The sequence below is a fragment of the Crocodylus siamensis genome, chromosome 6, assembly GCF_052110815.1.
Source record: "Crocodylus siamensis isolate JL-2025a chromosome 6, ASM5211081v1, whole genome shotgun sequence".
NCBI lineage: Eukaryota > Metazoa > Chordata > Crocodylia > Crocodylidae > Crocodylus > Crocodylus siamensis.
This window is the reverse complement of record NC_143400.1, coordinates 58,642,654-58,663,056: the sequence shown is the minus strand read 5'-3', so window position 1 is coordinate 58,663,056 and position 20,403 is coordinate 58,642,654. Positions and strand designations below refer to the sequence as shown.

Sequence of the window (20,403 nt, the reverse complement as noted above, 5' to 3'; positions counted from 1 at the left end):
ACACAGTATGCCTCCATAAAAAGCCAGAAGCAGCTCTGGAAAGGCAAGTCTCTTACCTCATTCTGCAAACTAGTATGATTTCCATGCACCAAAATGATCAAAAACATTTGCTATCAAATTATTATACTCTATAACAGAGGTGCCAAAGATGCAGCCCTCAGAATTGTCATCTGGCTCAGGGCTCCACACAGGTCCAAAAATCCAGCAGTGGAATTGGTATTAATTGCCAAGTCTGCCAAAGATGTAGCAATTAACAGTGCCACTACCTGTTCTGCTGCCAGATTTCTAGATCTGTGGGGAGTCATCTGGATCTGGAGCCATGTCATCTGGTTCACAGGGTTGCCTGTGGGTCAGAAATATGGCAGGTGGATGAACCACATCAGTTAACACTGTAGCTTCCAAATTTCCAAGCCTCTGGGCCAGATACATAACTCTGTGCTCTGAACCTGGACTGGCCCACAGGCCCAGCTGAGTTTAACACCTCTGTTCTATATCATATGAAAGCATGGATTAAGGGTGAAGTGGAAAGAAAATGACAACATGGATAACAATTTGAAAGATTGGAGACAAAAAAAGAGAAATGAGTGATGTGCCTTTTAGTTCCATTCGTAGAAATTAAAGATGGAAATAGAAATCTGTTCCATCCCTTGACTAGCCCAGTGTTGTTGTCTTTGGTGTGTTGAATCCATTAGAATGAATGTACATTTTGTTAGATAAATTACAGACGAGCAAGAAATTATTTAAGCTATAGCTACTGAGCTTCCTAGGAAGAAAGTGTATGCATTCCTATGCTGTGAACAGTCATTTAACTACAGACCCCTATCATTTGTGTGAGTAGTGGCACAGAAATATCTGTTCCAAAGTCTTACAATCAAATACAGAAAAGTTTTTCAATTAAAGTGTTTAGATTTTAAATGCTGGAGAGATTTGTCTTCAACTGGACTTTAACTGATAAAATGGGCCATCAAAATACAATATCACTGAGCCAATGGTCCAAATACCACTATGCTTCTTATTTGTTTCTCAGTCTTGTGCAGTGTAACACTGTGGTTTCTTGTGTATAAATGAGAGAACAAGGGGATGTGTGTGTATGTGTATGGCCTCAGAAATGCTGTAATTAGAGTTGGGATTTTGAGAGAGTTTCCTCCAGCAGCAGAACCATTGTAAAAAGCATGAAACCGCTTCACGTCTTTGATCTAGTTCTGTGGAAATCAGCTGAAGAAAAATCTTAAGGACAGAAATGAACTGGTCATTGCTGCCCTTGATTTTCAAGCAAGCAAGAGCATTGGGGGTTGGGGTGGCATGCTAAAGCACAGAGTTGACAACCCAGAGGTTGCAAGTTCACAGCGTGGCCTGTCAGATTCCAATGAATCTGTGAATTCTGCTAAATACCCTGTCAAGGACAGAAAAAAGGAAAGGAATTACAGAGCCCAAAACACTGTTGTGTATTTCCATACAGTACTTCACTACCCAGTGAGGGGAAAGACCTCTTTAAATTCTAATATCCATAACTGGAGAAATGAAATGGATAATAGGAAGAGGAGAAAGAAAGGAAACCATAAAGTAAACTTTCTGTGATAGCTGAGTTCAGGCCAAAGATTGTCTGGGAAAGAACTGCTTGCTTGCCCTGTGTGGCACAGATTCACTAAACAAGTTTTTCTCTGGTTCAATTATCTGTGATGTGCGGAGGGGAGAGACATGTGCAATGAACCTGATTTTTCATTTTATTAGCTTAGCAGCAATCTTAATGCAGAGAGAAGTGAGAAAGATCTACCCTCAGTTGAAGAACTACAGGGTTATCAAGCAGAAGTGCTATATTAACAATCCTGGTTATGTCACATATATAACTTAATGGAACACACCTAGATCCTCTTTAATGGTCTTCTATGTTTACAGTCTCCTCTGTCATCCAGGATCTGCCTATGTACGTGAGGCAAAATGCAAGAGAGGCAGACAGAAAGATAGGGTCAGAGGCATTTCTAACAGAGATGCCAAACTGTCAAATAATAAATTAGGAAGAAGCTCCCCGATGAGTTTACTTCAGCAGGGAGACTCCCTTTTGTGACTGTGTGGTATCTCCTGGTTATTTTCTCTCCCATCAGAGCTGTATGATATGGTCAAATAGTTTTGAGGCTTTTCCATTCAATTTTCCCTTCACTTATTGTGGCTGTTTTATTTATCTGACTTTCTCTGTCGTTTTCAGGGATACACATTATGTCCTTCTTTTTCTTTGGAACACTTTCATATTCACTTTTGACCACTTGATCCCAGAGTTGGGGGGGGGAGATAAGGAGAAAGAAAAAAGAAAATTCTATAGCTTCAGGGACAAAAAAAAAAAAAGAAATACATTCAATTTAGAAAGACCTCTAATCTCTCGTTATACAGAACAGCTTTGTTAGATAAGATTAAAAATTTCATGAATGTCCCTCTTTATCCCCAGAGACCCCACAATTTGTACTAGCTATTGTCAGCAGCGGCAGGGCTTGATAACAGCTGGCTAGAGACATGACCACACAACAACACAACAGTAAGAACTAGGCAGCCGGGTTCATAAATCTTTAAAAAACCTATTCCCTCAGCAGAGCCATGAATATCTCATTGTCACAACCAAAGGGAGAATGCATTGTCTTCTAGCCAGCCCAAAACTGAACTTCAGCACTATCAAGCGCCCCAGTAAGAAACACTGGGTGCACATTGAGATGCTTTCTGTTGATTTCACTACCTTTTTTTTGTTGTTGTTGCCTTAATTTATTGTACATGGATGTGGGGGGGGGGGTTTAATATGCTTTGGATTTTCCAAAAATCTGTTGCTTTTCCTTCCCTTTTAAATAAAGCATACAGTGTTGTAATCCATCTTAATTTAGTTATGTTTATATAGTTCCAGTTATGATAGAGGGGTATTTTTAAGCCCACAGTGGACCAGTTTCTGATGTTAGGTAGCACATTCCTTAATAGATAGTCTCACCAAAGTGAGAACTGGGCCTTCTGGGAGTAAACCTGATTTCAAAGGGACTGCTTGGGAACAAAGCAAATGAATTAGCATGACAAAACCTAGTCCAAGTTCTTGAGATGCAAGCATGCCAGATTTCATTAATTTGGGCCAAATTCAAATGTTGGGCCTAATTCTGCACCCTGGCTCCCTCCCCAGCAGTAGGATAAGCGTCTCAGCTTCAGGGGAAGCAGAATCGGTCCCAAGAAAATATATAGTGGTCCCATAAAGGGGACCACTATAGCGCAATAACTCCACTTAATATTGGAAGATAAAAGGAGGGAGTTGCTGTCGAGCCAAAACTAACACTTCCAAAGCCTTATACATATTGTATTCCACAAAGGTCAGAAGTGAGCCCAAATATGTGGGTTTGGCTGCAGGCATTCTGTAACATCAGAATATTTGGACCCTGTGTTGTTACCTCAGAGGCTTCCATTTTATTGGAGCCAAATCCAAGAACAGGTTTGTTACAGTAGAATAAAACCTCATTGTGCTATACAAAATAACAAAAATGCCTTATGTGTACGCACACATGCACACATCCAAGTCTGTTTTCCAAAGAAGTTTAATTCCTGGAAGTACTTGTGAATCACAAAGCCTATTGATTATGAAAGCTACAATTAAAATACATGGACCTCATTTAAAAATAAGATATGGCTAATATTTAATTTTGTTTTCTTTCTTGGCAGCTCCATCTCCAATTGCTTTGATACAAGCTAAGGAAATAACAAGGCATAGTGTTGCATTGGCGTGGCTGGAACCTGACAGGCCAAACGGAGTCATTTTGGAATATGAGGTCAAATACTATGAGAAGGTATTATTCAAAAAAGACAAATGAGGGTTTTGGTTTTTTTTCCGTTACAATTATTTGCCATATAGAATCCCAGTATCAGGTCCAAATGAGTTTAGTTTTGTAATCATATCCAATTAGGGATTTTATATACTTGAACAGTTGTACTAAATAATAGCCTACATTCTACCCTAGCTGTATATTGGGGAGGGTCTTTTTTCCTAGGAACAAAACTTTTACAGCCAGCATATTTATAATGAGAATAAATAAAGCAGAGAAGTACTGAGACATTAGCCTTACAACAAAGATAGAAGTGTAATAATGAAGTATATAACACTGTAATAATAAGGTCTGTTTAAGTTGATAGCTTCTGCTTAGAGTGATGGTGTGGGTTGAAAGCTTTTAATAGAAAATAAGAAAAGGAAAATTACATTCTTCATCCTCTCCAAGTTACACGGAGATGTTATTTCCACAAATAACTTGTCTCTCCTCAAGTACAAAGCTATGAAAAGAGCCATTTGCTTTCAAGGTTGTCTGCAAAATGAACAATTACTTTCTCTCTCTCTCTCTCTCTCTCTCTCTCCCTCTAATCTCTTACTTGCCTCCTTCATAAAGCCAGAAAAAAGCAACTGATTTTCATTTGAACTAGTTTGCGCTTTCTGACAAAATTTTCAGCCAGAAAATAAGAATAGACTTTTAAGACAAGGAATTTCTGGCAGATATGTCCCAAGGGTTTCTTGGATAGGTAGCTACCGGTTGGTTGGAAAAAGAGAGAAAGAGAATAAAATGTTATTTGTTCATCAGTAGGCTTGTGAGATCACAGAGCTAACTACTTTTCAAAGTATTTCACTATTAAATTTAAATTTCTTAAATAATCACTGATACCTAAACACCAGATCTACATCTTTACCATCTTTTGTGGCTTTCCCCAAAATCTCTTTCAAAACCCAGTACTAATTAAGCATAACAACAAAAACTGTACAAGGATATTTTAAAGTTCCATTGCCATAAGGTGTCTCCTCAAAATAGATGTAACAGTGAATCAGAGATCCAGGATTCATCATGCAGTGAGGCATTTTGTGTGTTTTGTTGCTGTTAGGACCAAAATGAGCGCAGCTATCGCATTGTGAAAACAGCTACTAGGAACACAGACATCAAAGGCCTGAACCCTTTGACTTCATATGTGTTCCATGTTCGGGCCAGGACAGCAGCGGGATATGGGGACTTCAGTGGACCCTTTGAATTCACCACTAATACAGGTAATAACATAGCCATTGTTGGCAGAAGGCTGTCAGGACACATAATCCTCTCTCTCTCTCTCTCTCTCTTTCTCTCTCGTCATTTTTTTTCCAAAAGACTGAATTTGATTGAGCTGCTTCCTGAAGTTGCACTTCTTTCACTTCTGTGAATTGAACATCTGTATTGAGAATTTGAACAGCAATACAACTTAAAAACATGGCTGTTGACTGCCATTTATACTGTTGCTTGTCTAATTCTCTTTAATTCTGACTTGATAAACTTGATAGCTACTTGGATATGGTGCATACTTGCATACAAGATGTTTACAAATTCTTAATGAAAAATTATTGGTATCTGGGTATACTCAATAAATACTCTGAGGCCTGTTTTTCCATTGACTTGAGAGGGATTTTTATCTCCAGTGTCCTCAAAATATAAATCTCATCTAGAAGAGAATAAATCCCTAGTCTGGTTTTGTAAAGTATCAATATCAATTGGTGAGGATTTTTTTTCTTTTGCAGAGAGGTATGTTTGAATTATTCCATCTGTGGGTAGGTTCTCTCTTCTTAAAGTCAAAGTAACATATCCATTGCCCACAAAAATATGATTGCTTCCCAAGACAGTACCAGAAGAGGATATAATTAGACCTGTTTCTTTAACGTCTGTCATACCAGTCTGGATATATCAGTTCAGGTCATGTCATTCTTTGTTAACAACACTCAGGCATGGCTTGAAAAACTTAAAATGTGCAATCCACCAGGAAGAAGGGAAGATGTTTTAAAACAGCTTGTTCTGTCTGTATCCATGAGGAAATAAGCATCTGGTTCATTTTTAAAATATTTAAGTGGGAAGCAGATCAGTGGGCAATAAAATAGTTGTTATGCCTTTTGACTGAGCATTGAGGGCCAAAGGAGTGGGAGTCCTTGTTCTGTAGCAATCCAAGTTCCCCAAATCATCACTGAACATAATGCCTTTAACTAATTGGGGCCTTCCTTGAAAATTGTGTCAAATGAATACATAGTGAAGGCTGGAGAGTTGCTTTGTCTAATTCTCTAAACTGCCTAAGCAAATCAGGAAGAAACACTGAGTGCTACCCAGGATGATTTTCTACTGTAGGTGGCTGTCTTGTAGCTGCTTAACACTAATGAATATCTTTGCTGTTTCTAGTTCCTTCCCCCATCATTGGCGATGGTACCAATCCCACAGTTCTTCTGGTCTCAGTGGCTGGCAGTGTTGTTCTTGTAGTCATTCTCATTGCTGCCTTTGTCATCAGCAGGAGGTAAGAACTTAAGCTTCTCTCCCCCTCTCCTTCTTTTATGAGGGAGCTTTTTGTCTCCTCCAAACAAAGCTGAATTCTTTGATTAGCATCATAAACAGTGCATTTGCATTATAAGACCTCTTCCATGTAGCTTTGATCTTCTCAACATTAGTACCACAGCAGCATGTAATGTAATGGTAATAGTTCCAGCATTATTTGTCCTTCAGATGCAAAGCTGATTCCAATACCTGAGGTTGAGAAGCCAGCCAACTGAAGATCTGTAGACATAGTAATCTAATGTTGAGTTTAATGGGTAGGAGGTCAGTGAATCTTCTCGGATTGGGGAAAAGGGCAGTGTAATGGTGAAGTAAACTGCAGGGGGAACCACAGAAGTTCTTGCTTATGATTTTTTGTTTAGCCCTCATTAGTTCTTCTGTTATGGGGACAAAAGACACTACAAAAGAAGCAACAACTACTTACTCCATGCTATGAGTATAGGGGGAGTAATGTAGCAGGAAACGTAATCAAAGAAGTTCTGGCCCTATGTTTCAGGGAGCATTCCCATTTCAAAATAGATCTGTTTTCTCTCACTATTAACTGGAAGAGAACTGAAAGTACCATTGCCACAAATCAAAACAGGAGAAAGAATGCAAGCTGTGCCACTCTCCATAGTAGTGTTTGATTGCATCAGCCATAAATGGGCACAACTTCCTCTTCATTTACTCTTTCACTTTAAATCATCTTAGAAAAGAGCAGTTAAATCAGTGTGATTATAATATCTGGTAAGTAGTCATGCATTGTAATGGCTTTCTGTGGGTGTTCAGCTCAAAGCATCCGTGCTGGCAAGAAGAAAGAGGAAAAGAACATATGAAAATGTAATGCAGAGAGACAGGTTTATTAAAAGCTATTGCAACAAAAAATAGCATCACGGAGCTTGATGACTTAATCTCCTCTCTGCTTTTATTGATCATTTTATTATTTAAGGCAGGATTGATAGCAGGAAACATTGGATTTCTAATTATGAGTTGCCACCTTGGAGAATTGATCCTGTCGAGTTGCTCTGACATGATTACTTCCCCTCCTCCCCCAATAAAAAAAATGTCACTTCCCAAGGCTGATAAACACTGCTTGGTGATTGGCCCTCAATGGATCACTTTTTAGAAAATGAAATGTCAACCTCTTGCCCTCACATTGATTCTCTTTAGTATTGGCCATAAAGCTGTCAAAGGAAAGGCTGCCTGGAGCCAGGTAGCTGACAGACTCACTGATGCTGGTGTGTACCCAGCCAATTCTTCTCCCCACTCAGTCTGTCTGTTTAGTTATCTCTGCGTAGACATGCTTAAATTGGACAAAGAGAAGATAAAGAGCAAGCTAGTAGTGAGGAGGAAAGGCTGGCCTAGCTTAGGTGACAGTGGGTTCAAAGATGTCCCCAGCAGGCTTCAGAGAGGCTGTGGAAGGGGAAAGGCATAGCAAAATAAATGAAACATTAAGACAGTAAAATTTATGGTGGTTCTTTGCAGATAGTTCTGTGACTACCAGTTATGCACTGCCTGCCTCACTATGTAGATTCCAATAACTAGAAATATCACTAAAAGAATTCAGTTTGTAATGGTGGGTGCCTTAATAAGGCATCTGAGCTGTGATCCACACTAGAAATTGAATATTGGAACTGTTATTTTATAATTTGGATTAATTAATAAATAAAATTATTTTTTGGTTTTTGTTTTGTTTGTGTGTGATTTTGCCAGACTAGTACAAGCCAGTTTAGATGCTGGCAGACAATGTTCTTTGGGTACATCCAATATTTTTTATTAAACCAACTGAGATAGTTGGAAAAATTCTTCTTTGCAAGCTTTTGGGTACAAACACCCTTTGTCAGGCTGAGGAAGTGTCTGCAGTTGGTCTATCCTCTTCCTGGATGGAATAGGAAAGAAGCTAGAGGCCAGTATGGCTGCAACAAAGCCAGTCAGTGAAGATGTAAATTGAGGTAATCGGTGGGTGAGAGGGAGGGGTGGAGGGATGAATATAGATAGTAAATAGTAGAGAGGTTACCTGGGGAGTTGGATGTTAGGCAGGTTATAATGTGTCATAAATTCAATGTCTATATTTCACAGAATCATAGAAAGTTAGGGTTAGAAGGGACCTCAGGAGGTCATCTAGTCCAACCCCCTGCTCAAAGCAGGACCATCCACAACTAGATCATCCCAGCCAAAGCTTAGTTTAGTCGGGTTTTGAAAACCACCAAGGCTGGAGCTTCCACTACCTCTCTGGGTAACCTGTTCCAGTGTTTTACTACCCTCCTGGTGAGAAAATTCTTTCTAATATCTAACCTAAGCTTCCCTTGCTGCAACTTGAGACCTTTGCTCCTTGTTCTGTTATTTGCCACCACTGAGAACAGTCTATCAGTCAGCAGTTCACAAACTGTGGTACATGTACCACCAATGGTATGCAGATAACCTGAGAGTGGTACACAGAAGGCTGAGGGGAGAGGTGGGGCATGCACACACACAGACACCCAGTCCAGCCTGCTGCAGGCAGTCAGGAACACAGCCTGACCATGTGTGCAGCAGTGCCTAGCACATAAGTGTGTTGGGGGGAAGGGACATGGGAGGAGGAAAGGGGGGGCAGATTGAGACCCCCCACGGTGAGGGGGAGGGGGTGAGGAGAGGCAAGGGCAAGAGTGAATGGAGCCCTGAAGGGGAGGTGGTGGGATGGTGGGAGCTTGATGTGGCTCATATGGGGTGGGGGGAGTCCCAGCACTGTGCACACCAAGATAGGCACAAGGGGGCATCTGCCCCCTGGGTTTGTGTGTGAGGCAGGGGTGGGCTGCCGTTGCCTCGTGGCTCTGCATTATGTCATATGCCTTCCATGCACTGGCTGCCCAGTGGTGGAAGGCACATGGCATTGCATGTAGCTCCTGAGGTGCAGTGTCCGGTGTGCAGCAGCAGCTGCTTCCGTCCTGGGCATAAATCAGGGTGGGGAGGGCAGGTGGCCCCCATGCCTCCCCCAGGTTGCCCACTGGTGGGAGCCCTCATGTGCCCCTGGAAAGGGGCCAGGTCACTCCGGGAAAGGCTGTGGCTAGAGGGGTGGGGTGCCCAGTGGCACCCAAGGTACGGCCTGGCTGGGTCTGCACCGCTCCACAAGGTCAAGGCAGGATGCCAGCCTCAGGGGGACTTTTGGCTCTAGGCTTAGCCTCCCTGCACACTGGGCACAGTGCAAGCAGCGTGGAACTGCCCCCATTGCAAGGGTCTGGCCATGGGAGCTCCCAGGAATAGCTGCTCTCCTGATCGCCATGAGTTTTCAAAGATGATGGCCAATGGCTCTGCAATCAGCCAGCTCCCTCAGCACCCTCACATGCATCCTATCTGGCCCCATGGACTTGTATATTTCCAGCTTGTCTAAATAGTTTCTAACCCATTCTTTCACCACTGAGGGCTGCTCACCTTCTCCCGAAACTTTGCTGCCCAGTGCAGTAGTCTGGGAGCTGACCTTGCCTGTGAAGACTGAGGCAAAAAATGGGATTGAGCACATCAGCCTTTCTGCATCCTCTGTCACTACGTTGCCTCTCCCATTCAGTAAGGGACTCTCACTTTTCCTGATCCTCCTGTTGCTACCAACATACTTGTAGAAACCTTTCTTGTTCCCCTTCATGTCCTTTGCTATCTGCAATTCCAATTGTGCCTTGGCCTTCCTGACTTCATGCCTGAGCAGTACTCTTCTTCTGTTCTTCCCTAGTTATTTTCACTTCTTATAAGCTTCCTTTTTGTGATTTATTTTACTGCAGAGTTCCCTGCTAAACCAAGCTGGTCTTCTGCCATACTTGCTAGTCCTCCTGCTCATTGGGATGGTTTACTTCTGCACTCACAGTAGGGGTTCTTTAAAACAGTGTTTCCCAACCGGTGTGCCATCATACATGAATAGGTGTGCAGCAGAATTTGGGGGAGCCATGTGTCTGTCTGTCCGCAGCAGCAGCAGGCAGGGGGCATGGCTCCAGCCAGTGATTCAAGTGCCACGCCACCTTCCCCCTTTGTCTCTCCACATCTGGCCACGTGCCATCCCCCTCCACATCCAGCTCCACATCTGGTGTTTTTATTCATGTAAGTGTGCCATGGAATGGAAAAGGTTGGGAAACGCTTCTTTAAAGTACAGCCAGCTCTCCTGGATTCCTCTCCCCCTCAGTCTGGTTTCCCAGGGCATCCTGCCCATGAATTGCCTGAGTGAGTCTAAGTCTGCTTTTTCTGTTTTTCATGTAGTCCATTATTTTTTGTATCTACTGGGTTGATGAAGTTCGTAGGCTCTTTTTTGAAAGGTGTTTTGTAAATTCGAGGGTTTGTCCTATATATTACAGCTTTCTTGGTGTGTTTAGGGTGATTGCTAGTTCTGTGTAGATGTGTGTTGGTCCATGGGTTTCTTGTATATGGTGGTCTGTATTTGACCATTCTGGATAGCGATTGTCATGTCTGAAAAGGAAATGTTGGTCGTGGGGTATTCAAGAAAGAGTCTGATGCAGGGGTGATCAATGTTGAATTTCTGATGGAACTCAATCAGAGATTGCAGGTTTTCAGTCCAAATTATGAAGATGTCATCGATATATCTTAAGTATAGCAAGGGTTTGATGGTGCAGTCTTTGAGGAATTCTTTTTGTGGGTGGCTCATAAAAAGGTTGCCAAACTGTGGGACCATTTTAGTTCCTATAGCAGTGCCCATGGTCTCGAGGAAGTGTTGGTTATTGAAAGTAAAGCTGTTATGTGTGAAGGTGAAGTGTATAAGTTCAGTAGTATCTTTGGGTCTGTACTCTGAGTTGTAATCTTGCTCTTGTAGCTATGTTAACACAGGGTTGGATGCCATCCTGGTGTGGGGTGTTGGTATATAAACTGGTAACACCCGTAGTGGTTAAGAGGGTGGTGCTGGGAAGGTGGTTTATGTTTTTAAGTTTTCATAGAAAGTCTGTTGTGGATGTCATTTATACCAGTAAAGGTTATTTTGTTTACCAAACCATCTGTACTAAGAGGGTTTGCCAGCATAGGTATGTGGGATCAGAAAATACATTTAAGGTCCCCACATTTGAAAACTGGATTATTACTGTCATGTGTCATTGAGTTCTTCATGTCCTTACTTCAGAATCTGGAAACCAGAATTCACCTGCTATGCTATTCATTGGTTTGGTTTGGTTTGTTTGTTTGTTTGTTTGTTTTAAGGATCCCACTGTCTGCTTCCCTACAGGCAACTCAAAAACATTACTCTGTTCAGTCACTACAAGAGTTTGTGTTAACATAAGAATTAATCCACCTAAATGTTAGTTTAAACTTCCTTAGATTAAAACATACAAATTCATAGAGCAGAGGGCAGATGGCATCTTGAGTCTTTCTAAACAGTGGTTCCTAAAAGCACGCTTCTAATTTTTAGATTATTTCAAAGGTAGCTTTTAAAGAGTACCTGGGAAACACTTGTTGTGAATATTTTATTTTAAGAAGGAGCTGGACAAAGGAAAATGACATCTATACAGTTCTACACATTTGGTTATTTAAGTGTCATATAAGACAATCTCCTGGCTATTAGATTGCTTTACCTTCTGCTGTCTGAATTTAGTTGAAAAGGTTTGCTTACCTCCTGCTAATGAATTTTAGGACAGTATATTACCTCAGTTTTAGCCTTGTACTTATGCACTGCAGTCGGTATTTAATCAGAGCTGCTTTACCCTTTAGTTCTTATTTTGTTCATGAATGGTAAAGATGGCAGAAGCACTGCAATGGCAGGGAGAGCAACACATGGAGTGCATGCTGTTTTATCACAATAACCACTAATATCCCCTTTTGTTGTTTGTGGAGCAGGCCTATGTGGAAAGGCCTACCCATTCTTTATCTCCAAGTCCCACCTGTAGGCTTGCCTGCATCTCTGACCCCTGTAGTTCCTGAAAGCTTCTGTATTCTTTCTCTGAACACCACCCCTTTTTAATCACCACCAGCAAAATCCCTATAATTATGGAATTCAAATCTGTGACAAAGGTCTCCTGTCATTCAGGTGAGCTGTCTGAGAATGTCAGTTCATGCCTAGTTCTCCTCCCTATGGCTTAGTGACTGAATAATGAGCTTCCAGGGGTTTTCTTACAGGGACAATAGTAGACCAAAGAGTCCCGCCCCAAGCCAAGGGGAAAAGGTCAGCAGGTGACAAAGGTAGAAGTTGGAATTAGGTAGTTAGTTTGGAAGGTATTATTAAAAGTTAATAAGCTACAATTACATTGTTTGAACAGTAATCTTTTTTTTTCCTTTTACCTGCCATACATCCTGGGGTTTGGGGGGGTGGGGGTGTTGTTAAATTAAGATTTAGGGTTTTGGTTTTGGGGTTTTTTTCAAATAAGATAAAAAGTATTTTTTAAAAATCTAAAAATAATTTTTAACACTCGCTATTCATTTCTCACATCTGTATTTGAATATTAATTAAAATTGGTGAGAGGGGTCATACATAACATTTAGAATATCTTCTCCTGAACAGGAGGCTGTATGGTAATGGTTTATTTAACTGAAAGCATTCTATACATGCTCAGTAATAGTGATGCTGACTTGTCCCAGTTTGCCAAAGATCACTTCCTGCTGTGCTCTTGTAGATGCCAGGCCAAATGTTTTGCTGATGTGGATCCTATGTAGCTCCCATTAATTTGTAGAAGTTGGGGAATTAATAGTGGGCTTAGTTCAGTTCACACTAGCATGGGTCACCCCTGAGCAACTGAAAAACTGAATAAATTGTTGCTTGCATTCAGGGTGCATTTTCTGTAGTTTGAAGTGATTTGATTTTAATTCACTTTAACCAGTAAAAAAAAAAAAAAAAAAAAAGGTCCCAGACATTTATGCCATATGTCATTCTTGGTGCCTGAACACAATTCCCACTGATGTTACTGAGGGTTGTCCTGGATCAAGGACAATGGTTGGCTCTTAATATAGCTTGAATTTCCACCCCCCTCCCTCTCCATTTTATTTATTTAGCATATAGTGCACACAAGAACCCACATTTAAAAAAAAAAAAAAAAAGTTTTTAAATGCAAGCACTTAAAAGTTACGGGTTGCCACAATGGCTGACAGCAAAAACAGTAGTGCTAGTAGGTTGTTATTCTTTATAGGGGCAACCACAGCATTGGAAATGAGACACACTTTGCCACCAGATTTTGGCTGACAGCAAATAGTGAGATTAGGGAATACTAGGTTCCAAGGCTCTGGAACGGAGTGTTTATAGTGGCCATACCTCATTCTTCCCATCCTCCTCTTTTTGCCCTATGCCCAACTTGTCCCTGTCTTATTTTACCCCTATATTGGCTCCTTATTCTACTCCAGGGGTGGGCACAATATGGCCCATGGGCCAGATCCAGCCTGTCAGGCTGTTCTATCCAGCCTGCAGGGCCCCTAAAAATTTAGAAAATTAATATTTATCTCCCTGTCAAAGATGACAAGGCACCAGTGGCAGTAAGACCCATGGGGAGCCGGTGGCAGGACCCAGCAGCCACAGCAGCAAGACCCTCCAGGCCCTGCCCCACTCCCAGCCCCCCAACCAAAAGCCTCTACATAGTAGAGGCTTTTAGTGTGGGACCTTGTGGATGTTCCCTGCCTCCCTTGGCCTGAGAGGGAAATTCAGCTAAGAACTGGGGGGGGCAGTGACGCAGGGGACGACCACAGGTGATTGCCCCAGTCCTCAGGGCTGGCCAGGTCCTGTAATGTAGCGATGTAGCTGGGAACCACATGGTGCCAAAGCGGCTGGTGGGCGGGGGGTGGGGAGGAGCAGTGGTGGTGAGCAGCAAAGTGGGAAAATGATGGCAGGTGCGGGGGGGCAAATGGCAGTGGTGGGGAGTGCAGTGACAGCTGGGTGAGACCTCAGGGCAGCACTGGTGTGCGGGGGCCAGGGCTGGCAGGGGCCCAGAGCGGGGTGGCAGGAGCTCTATGGAGCTGGGGTAGGCTGCACCAGCAGGGAGAGCAGGGACCTGGCCCAGCTCTTTAGAGCCCCTGACAGCCCAGGCCCTGTGCTCCTGCCACTCCGCTTTGGGCCCCGCCAACCCTGACCCCCCGCACACCAGTGCAGGCCCCCGCACTCCCATCCAGCCTTCTGTTCTCTCTGCAAGTTTGTGTACAGAAAGTGTGACAAAGTCAGTGAGAATGTAAATTGGTGGAAATAAGAAAAACAATGGGTAGAGAAGGGAAGGACGAGGGGGAAAAATGAGTGAAGGAAAACTAAAAGTAAGCAAGGAATACTCAAAGTAAATAGTTGGAAATTAGAAAAACAAAGGGGGGGGAATGTAAATGGTAAGTTCAGGCATGTACCTGGTGAATCAGATGTAAATTTGGTTTTTGTTTCCCTTTATACCTTTGGAGATGACATTAACACTAGGGGAGCACCAATAAAAGATTTTTTTGAGCTGACACTGATGGCTGAGTATTAACAAGCCATATTGGCTGATACTGATCCAATTGCTGTTGTGCAGCCTGACAGCTGTGAGAGCAGTGTCCAACTGATAAGCCTGTTAGGGGGATGAGATAGAGGAGAGGGAAGTGGGGGGCGATTGAGGGTGGGAGTAGGGCTGGGCTGGGCCAGGGCCAGGTATTGCACAGCCAGAGCAGGGGGGAAGGCCATGGAATGGAGCCACAAGCAGCATATCCAGGGCATGCGGGTGTGGATGTGGGGGAGGCTTCCACCACTGTACACATCCCTGGGGGAGGCATGGGGTGGCACATGCCCCCTGGATTTGTGCATGAGGCAAGGGCAGGCTGTTGCTGTGGGCTGGGGGTTCAGGGGGTAGCTACAGTGAATTCTGAGGTGGCTGTAGCCCCTCTCCCAGCCCCACTCCCTCCCTAACCATGAGGACCTCGATTTGACCCCTTTCCCCCAACAGACTTACCAGCTGGACACTGTTCCCCAAGCTACCTGGCTCCATTCCTGGCCCTGTTAGGCTGTGGCAGCGCACATACACACAGCATTTATTGATGACATTATTGGTCACATCAGCCAAAAAAAGCTGATTGCCGATAATGTCAACTTTCTTTTTATCAGTGCCAATATGATATGGACTGAAGTATCAGTGCACCTCTGATTAACACCTAAACCAGCATAAGGAATAGAGCTTCCTGCAGTTTTATAGGCATAAGTTCAGTCTTCAGCTGTTGCAAGAGGAACAGAGAATGCGGGTCCTGGCAGGTACAATAATTCAAGTCTTGGCAGGTCACAAGGACTGAGATCCTATCTGAGTAAGATATTATTTCTGAATTGCAGTGCTCTTTTTCATTCCAACAGACGCAGTAAGTACAGTAAAGCTAAGCAAGAGGCAGATGAGGAGAAACATCTGAATCAAGGTAAAAGGCAGTGGTGCTTGGGGTTTTTTTATTTGGTTCACAAAGCATGTGTTCCTATGCTTAGAAAATAAGGCATGACACTCTTGAGAGGAATATTTTTGTTTTCCTTTTTGCTTTTCTTCACCAGACCTAAGCATCTTGGTAGCAGACAAATGTGTGTGGCTAGAAACATTCAAAAATTCACCTGTGGGATTTTGAGGGAATTTTTCTAGAATCATCCCTTTTTTCTGCATTATTCTTTCCCACTGGAAGGTTTTCATGACTTCTGCTTCTGGGTGATATTGACTAGCCATAATTTTCCCCACAACACATTTAACAGATGCTTCTGGCTGAATCAGAGAAGGTGCTTCAGAGGAAATGCATACCTTCCTGAAGACTGAATGTGCTGTTGCTTCCATCATACAGAGTGTGGGGCAGGCTCAGAAGTCTGACCCCAAAATAGTAGTTAGGTGTATATTATTCTCTTGGTCCCCGAGGTACAGCTAGCTAGTAGTACTGATAGTAATTAGTGCAATTCATTCACTGGCAGATGCCTGGGGGGGTTGCAGTATGTAGGAAATAAAATGTTTTCATAAAAAATCCCATTGGGAAATCTCTTTCTCTTTTTTCAGTCATTCTTAGCTTATGGTGATTTTTTTTTTTTATACTTTCCTTGCTGTTGGATACTATTAAGATATCATTCTCATATGTTCTATGCTCAGCAGCATGTAGATCAGCGACTTCAAATGAAACATTTTTGCTTTGCAGGTGTTAGAACATACGTGGATCCTTTCACATATGAGGATCCAAACCAAGCTGTGCGGGAATTTGCCAAAGAAATCGATGCCTCATGTATAAAGATCGAAAAAGTCATAGGTGTGGGTAAGTTTCAGGACATCTGCATTTCTGTAGTAAATCTGGTTTTATAACACATAGCTTTATTGCTGTTTAGGTGCCCTGGGATCTAATTATCCTTAGCTTAACAACTCCTTAAAATAAATTGGCTTGTTCAGAAGAGCACTGACAATTTACATCTTGGCAACAGTCTCACGTGTACCTGTGATTCATAGCTATGTGTTTGGTCTTTCTCCTGCAGGTGAATTTGGTGAGGTATGCAGTGGACGTCTCAAAGTGCCGGGAAAAAGAGAGATCTGTGTTGCTATCAAGACTCTAAAAGCTGGCTACACTGACAAACAAAGGAGGGACTTCTTGAGTGAGGCCAGCATCATGGGACAGTTTGACCATCCCAACATCATCCACTTGGAAGGTGTTGTTACCAAATGTGAGTAGTCTGTTTCTATTACAAGGCCAATTTAGAAGTCATTGGGAAACTAAATCTCTTTAGGTTTTTCCCTGTGAAATGACAGATGGAGCAGATCCACTGATAGCTAATAGGAGGAAATCGGTGCAGGACAAGTCATTAATCTTCTTGTCAGCTATAAATGGGTTTATGGTTTCAACTGATACCCTATCTCCAGGCAGCTTGTGCAAGATTTTATTGGGAGAATTAATACCACAGGGCTTTCCTTTTTGTGCTATGCCAGGCGGGCATCTTTCAAATCTTTGCTAGATTGGGCTGATTGTAACAGGATAGGCAAAAGCAGATGGTTAGCAAAGCATTTTAAATACTTCTTCAAAACAAAACAATGCTACTGTGTTGTATGTCTGAAGTACAAGGCACAGATGTATGGCTCAAGCCTTTGAAATAGTCTTTATTTTAGTATGCGACGTGCTTATATGCTCTCTGATTTATGGGTGTGATAGCTCTGCTTCTATTTACACTGACACCTGGTCGATCATTTTTTCAAAAGTCTATTAGTATTCATGGAGCCCATGAACTTGGTAAGAATATGATAGAGCTCAACAGATGCCAAAACACACCTGTGAGACTTTTGTAGGTCCGACTTTGTAAAGGGCCACTGAGATACTGTAGCAGAGGCAGTTGCTGTTTAACATGGCCCCTCTACAAAGGTATTGGCTAGCAGATCTGCTGAACATGCTGAAGGCTGCTATACCTGAAGGATCCTGTACTTGTAGGGTGTTTGTTTTCTGTGTGGCACAGGTAGCCAGGTGAACTTCTGCATCCCTTGTTGTTAATAGGAGTGATTTGTACATCTAATCTACTGTTCATCAGTAAAGAATGCATGAACTCTAGATATTGCAGTAATATGGCTGATAAAGGAGCCCATAATATAACGAGCTCATATTAGAAATGAGTAAAAGTGATTTAAAAAACCACTTTTTATTAACAGTAAGAGAATAAAATTTCTGTCTTTTCAAAAGTAAAAATGGCAGTAACCCATCCAGTCCTGTCAGGCTGTTCATGGGAAATGGATCTGTAGTTCTTCCATTTGTGCCTTTGAAAAATCTCCCCCATTATGTTCTTACATTTTCTTCTGCATGGCTTTGCTGAGATAGTATAAAATGTCACTGTTTGCTTTTATTTAAAAGGCAAGCTTCACTGGAGGAAAAAATATCTTCATAGTGTTATTACCTGTGGCTTACCAGGCATCCCTAAGTCCCTTAGTTCTTTTATTAAAAGATAATATTCTTTTTAAATATTTTTGCAGGTCTGTTTCCTTCAGAGTGTGTTTGCTGTAGACAGTGATTTTCACAGCACCTCTGAAACAGAAAGAGGAAACGGGGATCTTTGTAATAAAATCCCACCGAGGCCCTAAAACCCTGCGCTATTACAGCTGTAACGGTTATAAATGACTGTATCCATTTGCATAATGCAGTTGTCACTGAATTCAAATAATTTAAAATTTTCACCAAGGAGGTGGTAGCCTAACCCAGGGGCCTTGCTCCCAGTAGGCAGCACTTCTGCTCCAAGCCAGCCTGGATGCTTTAGAGCTGCTGCTGCTGCGGCTTGGTAAACAGGGCTACTTAAGAAGACATTCGTCTCAATTTCTCCTGCAGGTTTTCTGAACACTGTGATAAATGAATGCATTTAATAAATGGAAAATTAAAATGCAAGATAAATTGTGGAGTTGGAGTGGGAAAGTGGGGGCTGTGAGGAGAGAGGTGGAAAGTATGAATACATTAGTGGCTGCTAGTTGAGTACTTTAATAATTGACTAGATGATGGCAACTTGTCCTTCCACCCCCACCGCGAGCTTCTGTTCTCCCCTCTGGCTTCCCTGCTACTCAAGAAGTACCTGAGTAATGAAATTATGTGTTAATGCACTGAAAGACAGTATCTCTTCCTTTTAGGTTGACATAGAGTCTTTTGATTGTGGAAGGTTAATTAAAACTCATTTAGACATATTTGTTCTGGCAGAGGACTTCAGTCACAGTTGCAAAGGGTAAATGAAATGGGAAAATATGCAGATTGGGTTAGAGTGGTTTTCATTCTTTCTGATGAATACTAGGGTAGGTGATTTATCCAATGCAAAAGGTGAGAGGGAGAGTGATGTTTTATCTCAGCCCTTTCCTTTAAGGATGCAAATATTTGTTCAAAGCTTTTAAATACACAAAGACACAATTATTTGTTTGTTCAAAACCCAGGCTTTGTTCATGCAAATTGGATACATGATATCTAGCTACCTGACTTTCATTTCCTACCCATGCTAGTTTGCATGTGCAAATGTGCACAGGATCAAAACAAATGAGTGTTTTGGCATTGCTTGAAATGGCTGGAGATACAGGAATGGCATAAAGCCCACAGAGGCTTGATGGAGGCTGGCTGAACCTAAAACCAAAAAAAGATACACAATTCACAGTCTATTCATGTCCTTTAGCATATTGTTTTCTAATCAGAAAAGGGTTATTCCTGTAACGTGAACCTCCGACAGAATCACAAGGGGAGGCAGCCTGGTGAGTGAAAAATGCGCTGACGTAGAAATAATTGTGGGAGATTTTCAGAGCCAAAATATTTCACAGAAGGGCAGTTTTCATAGCCAATTGTTCTGAGAAGATCCTGCTGGTGAATAGAGCAAGGAAAAGTTGAATGTTTGATAGCTAAACTCTATCTTCATATTGAAAGCATCTGCAGCTTAGGTCGCAGATCTGTTGAACCTCCTTCCTCTTGTAAAATTCCTTTATTCCAAGCTGCTTTTGTTAGTATAAATCCAAAAGCAAATGTTCTCTGGGATTGGAACCCCCCTGCCCCCCACTCCATTTGGTAGAGCAGAGTTGGGAATAATGAGCCTTGGTTTCTGTGCCTGACTGCCACTAGCTGTAGCCAAAGGATCTGTGTCTGGTGAGGACCTAAACACCTTCAAGTTGTTTTCATCCAGCTGGGGCTAAAAGTTCTCATCTCCCTATAGAATGCAGACAGCATCTCCCAAGCTGGGCTTTGTTATTTGACTCTTGGCAAATCACTTAACTTCTGTACTCCTCACATGGCCCATCTTTAAAATGGGACAATAATATTAACCTCAATCCTGCAAACATTTACTGGCTGCTAAATTTTGATCATAATTAGTCCTTTAACTGGTTGATGTTACTCGCATGCTTAAAGTATAGCACATGCTTAAACATTAACAAGATCGGTGCTTTGTCAAACAGGTAAAGATAATATCACACAATAAATATTTATATTTATCATCATCATGAGGCACAGCAGTGACTAGAAAAACAGTTCAGGAAAATAAGACAGTATTTCTCTACTTCCATAGACTTATCTGAAGTTTGTTTTCATCAGGCATATCAACATGTGCGCTTTAACATACAGTAGCCTATTTTACTGCATATTGAAGTGTCATGTAAAATACCATGCAATTGCACTAATGAGCAGTAAAATAGGCTACTGTGCATTAAGTGTCACTTAAAAAATATGCACTTTTGAATGCTCATTGTTGTAGTACCTCACACTGGAG

At 42.0% G+C, this 20,403-nt stretch overlaps 1 protein-coding gene across 2 annotated transcripts in view; it reads left to right on the top strand.

The window, feature by feature from the left end:
- Positions 1 to 20,403, top strand: part of EPHA4 (EPH receptor A4) — a 166,815-nt gene that overhangs the window by 124,771 nt on the left and 21,641 nt on the right. For both annotated transcript variants that reach the window (XM_090053410.1, XM_090053411.1), the window contains exons 6-11: positions 3,679 to 3,803; positions 4,879 to 5,038; positions 6,186 to 6,297; positions 15,547 to 15,605; positions 16,353 to 16,466; positions 16,681 to 16,866. In XM_090053410.1, the coding sequence (XP_089909536.1) occupies positions 3,679 to 3,803; positions 4,879 to 5,038; positions 6,186 to 6,297; positions 15,547 to 15,605; positions 16,353 to 16,466; positions 16,681 to 16,866 (756 nt within the window). The remainder of the gene's footprint in view (positions 1 to 3,678; positions 3,804 to 4,878; positions 5,039 to 6,185; positions 6,298 to 15,546; positions 15,606 to 16,352; positions 16,467 to 16,680; positions 16,867 to 20,403) is intronic.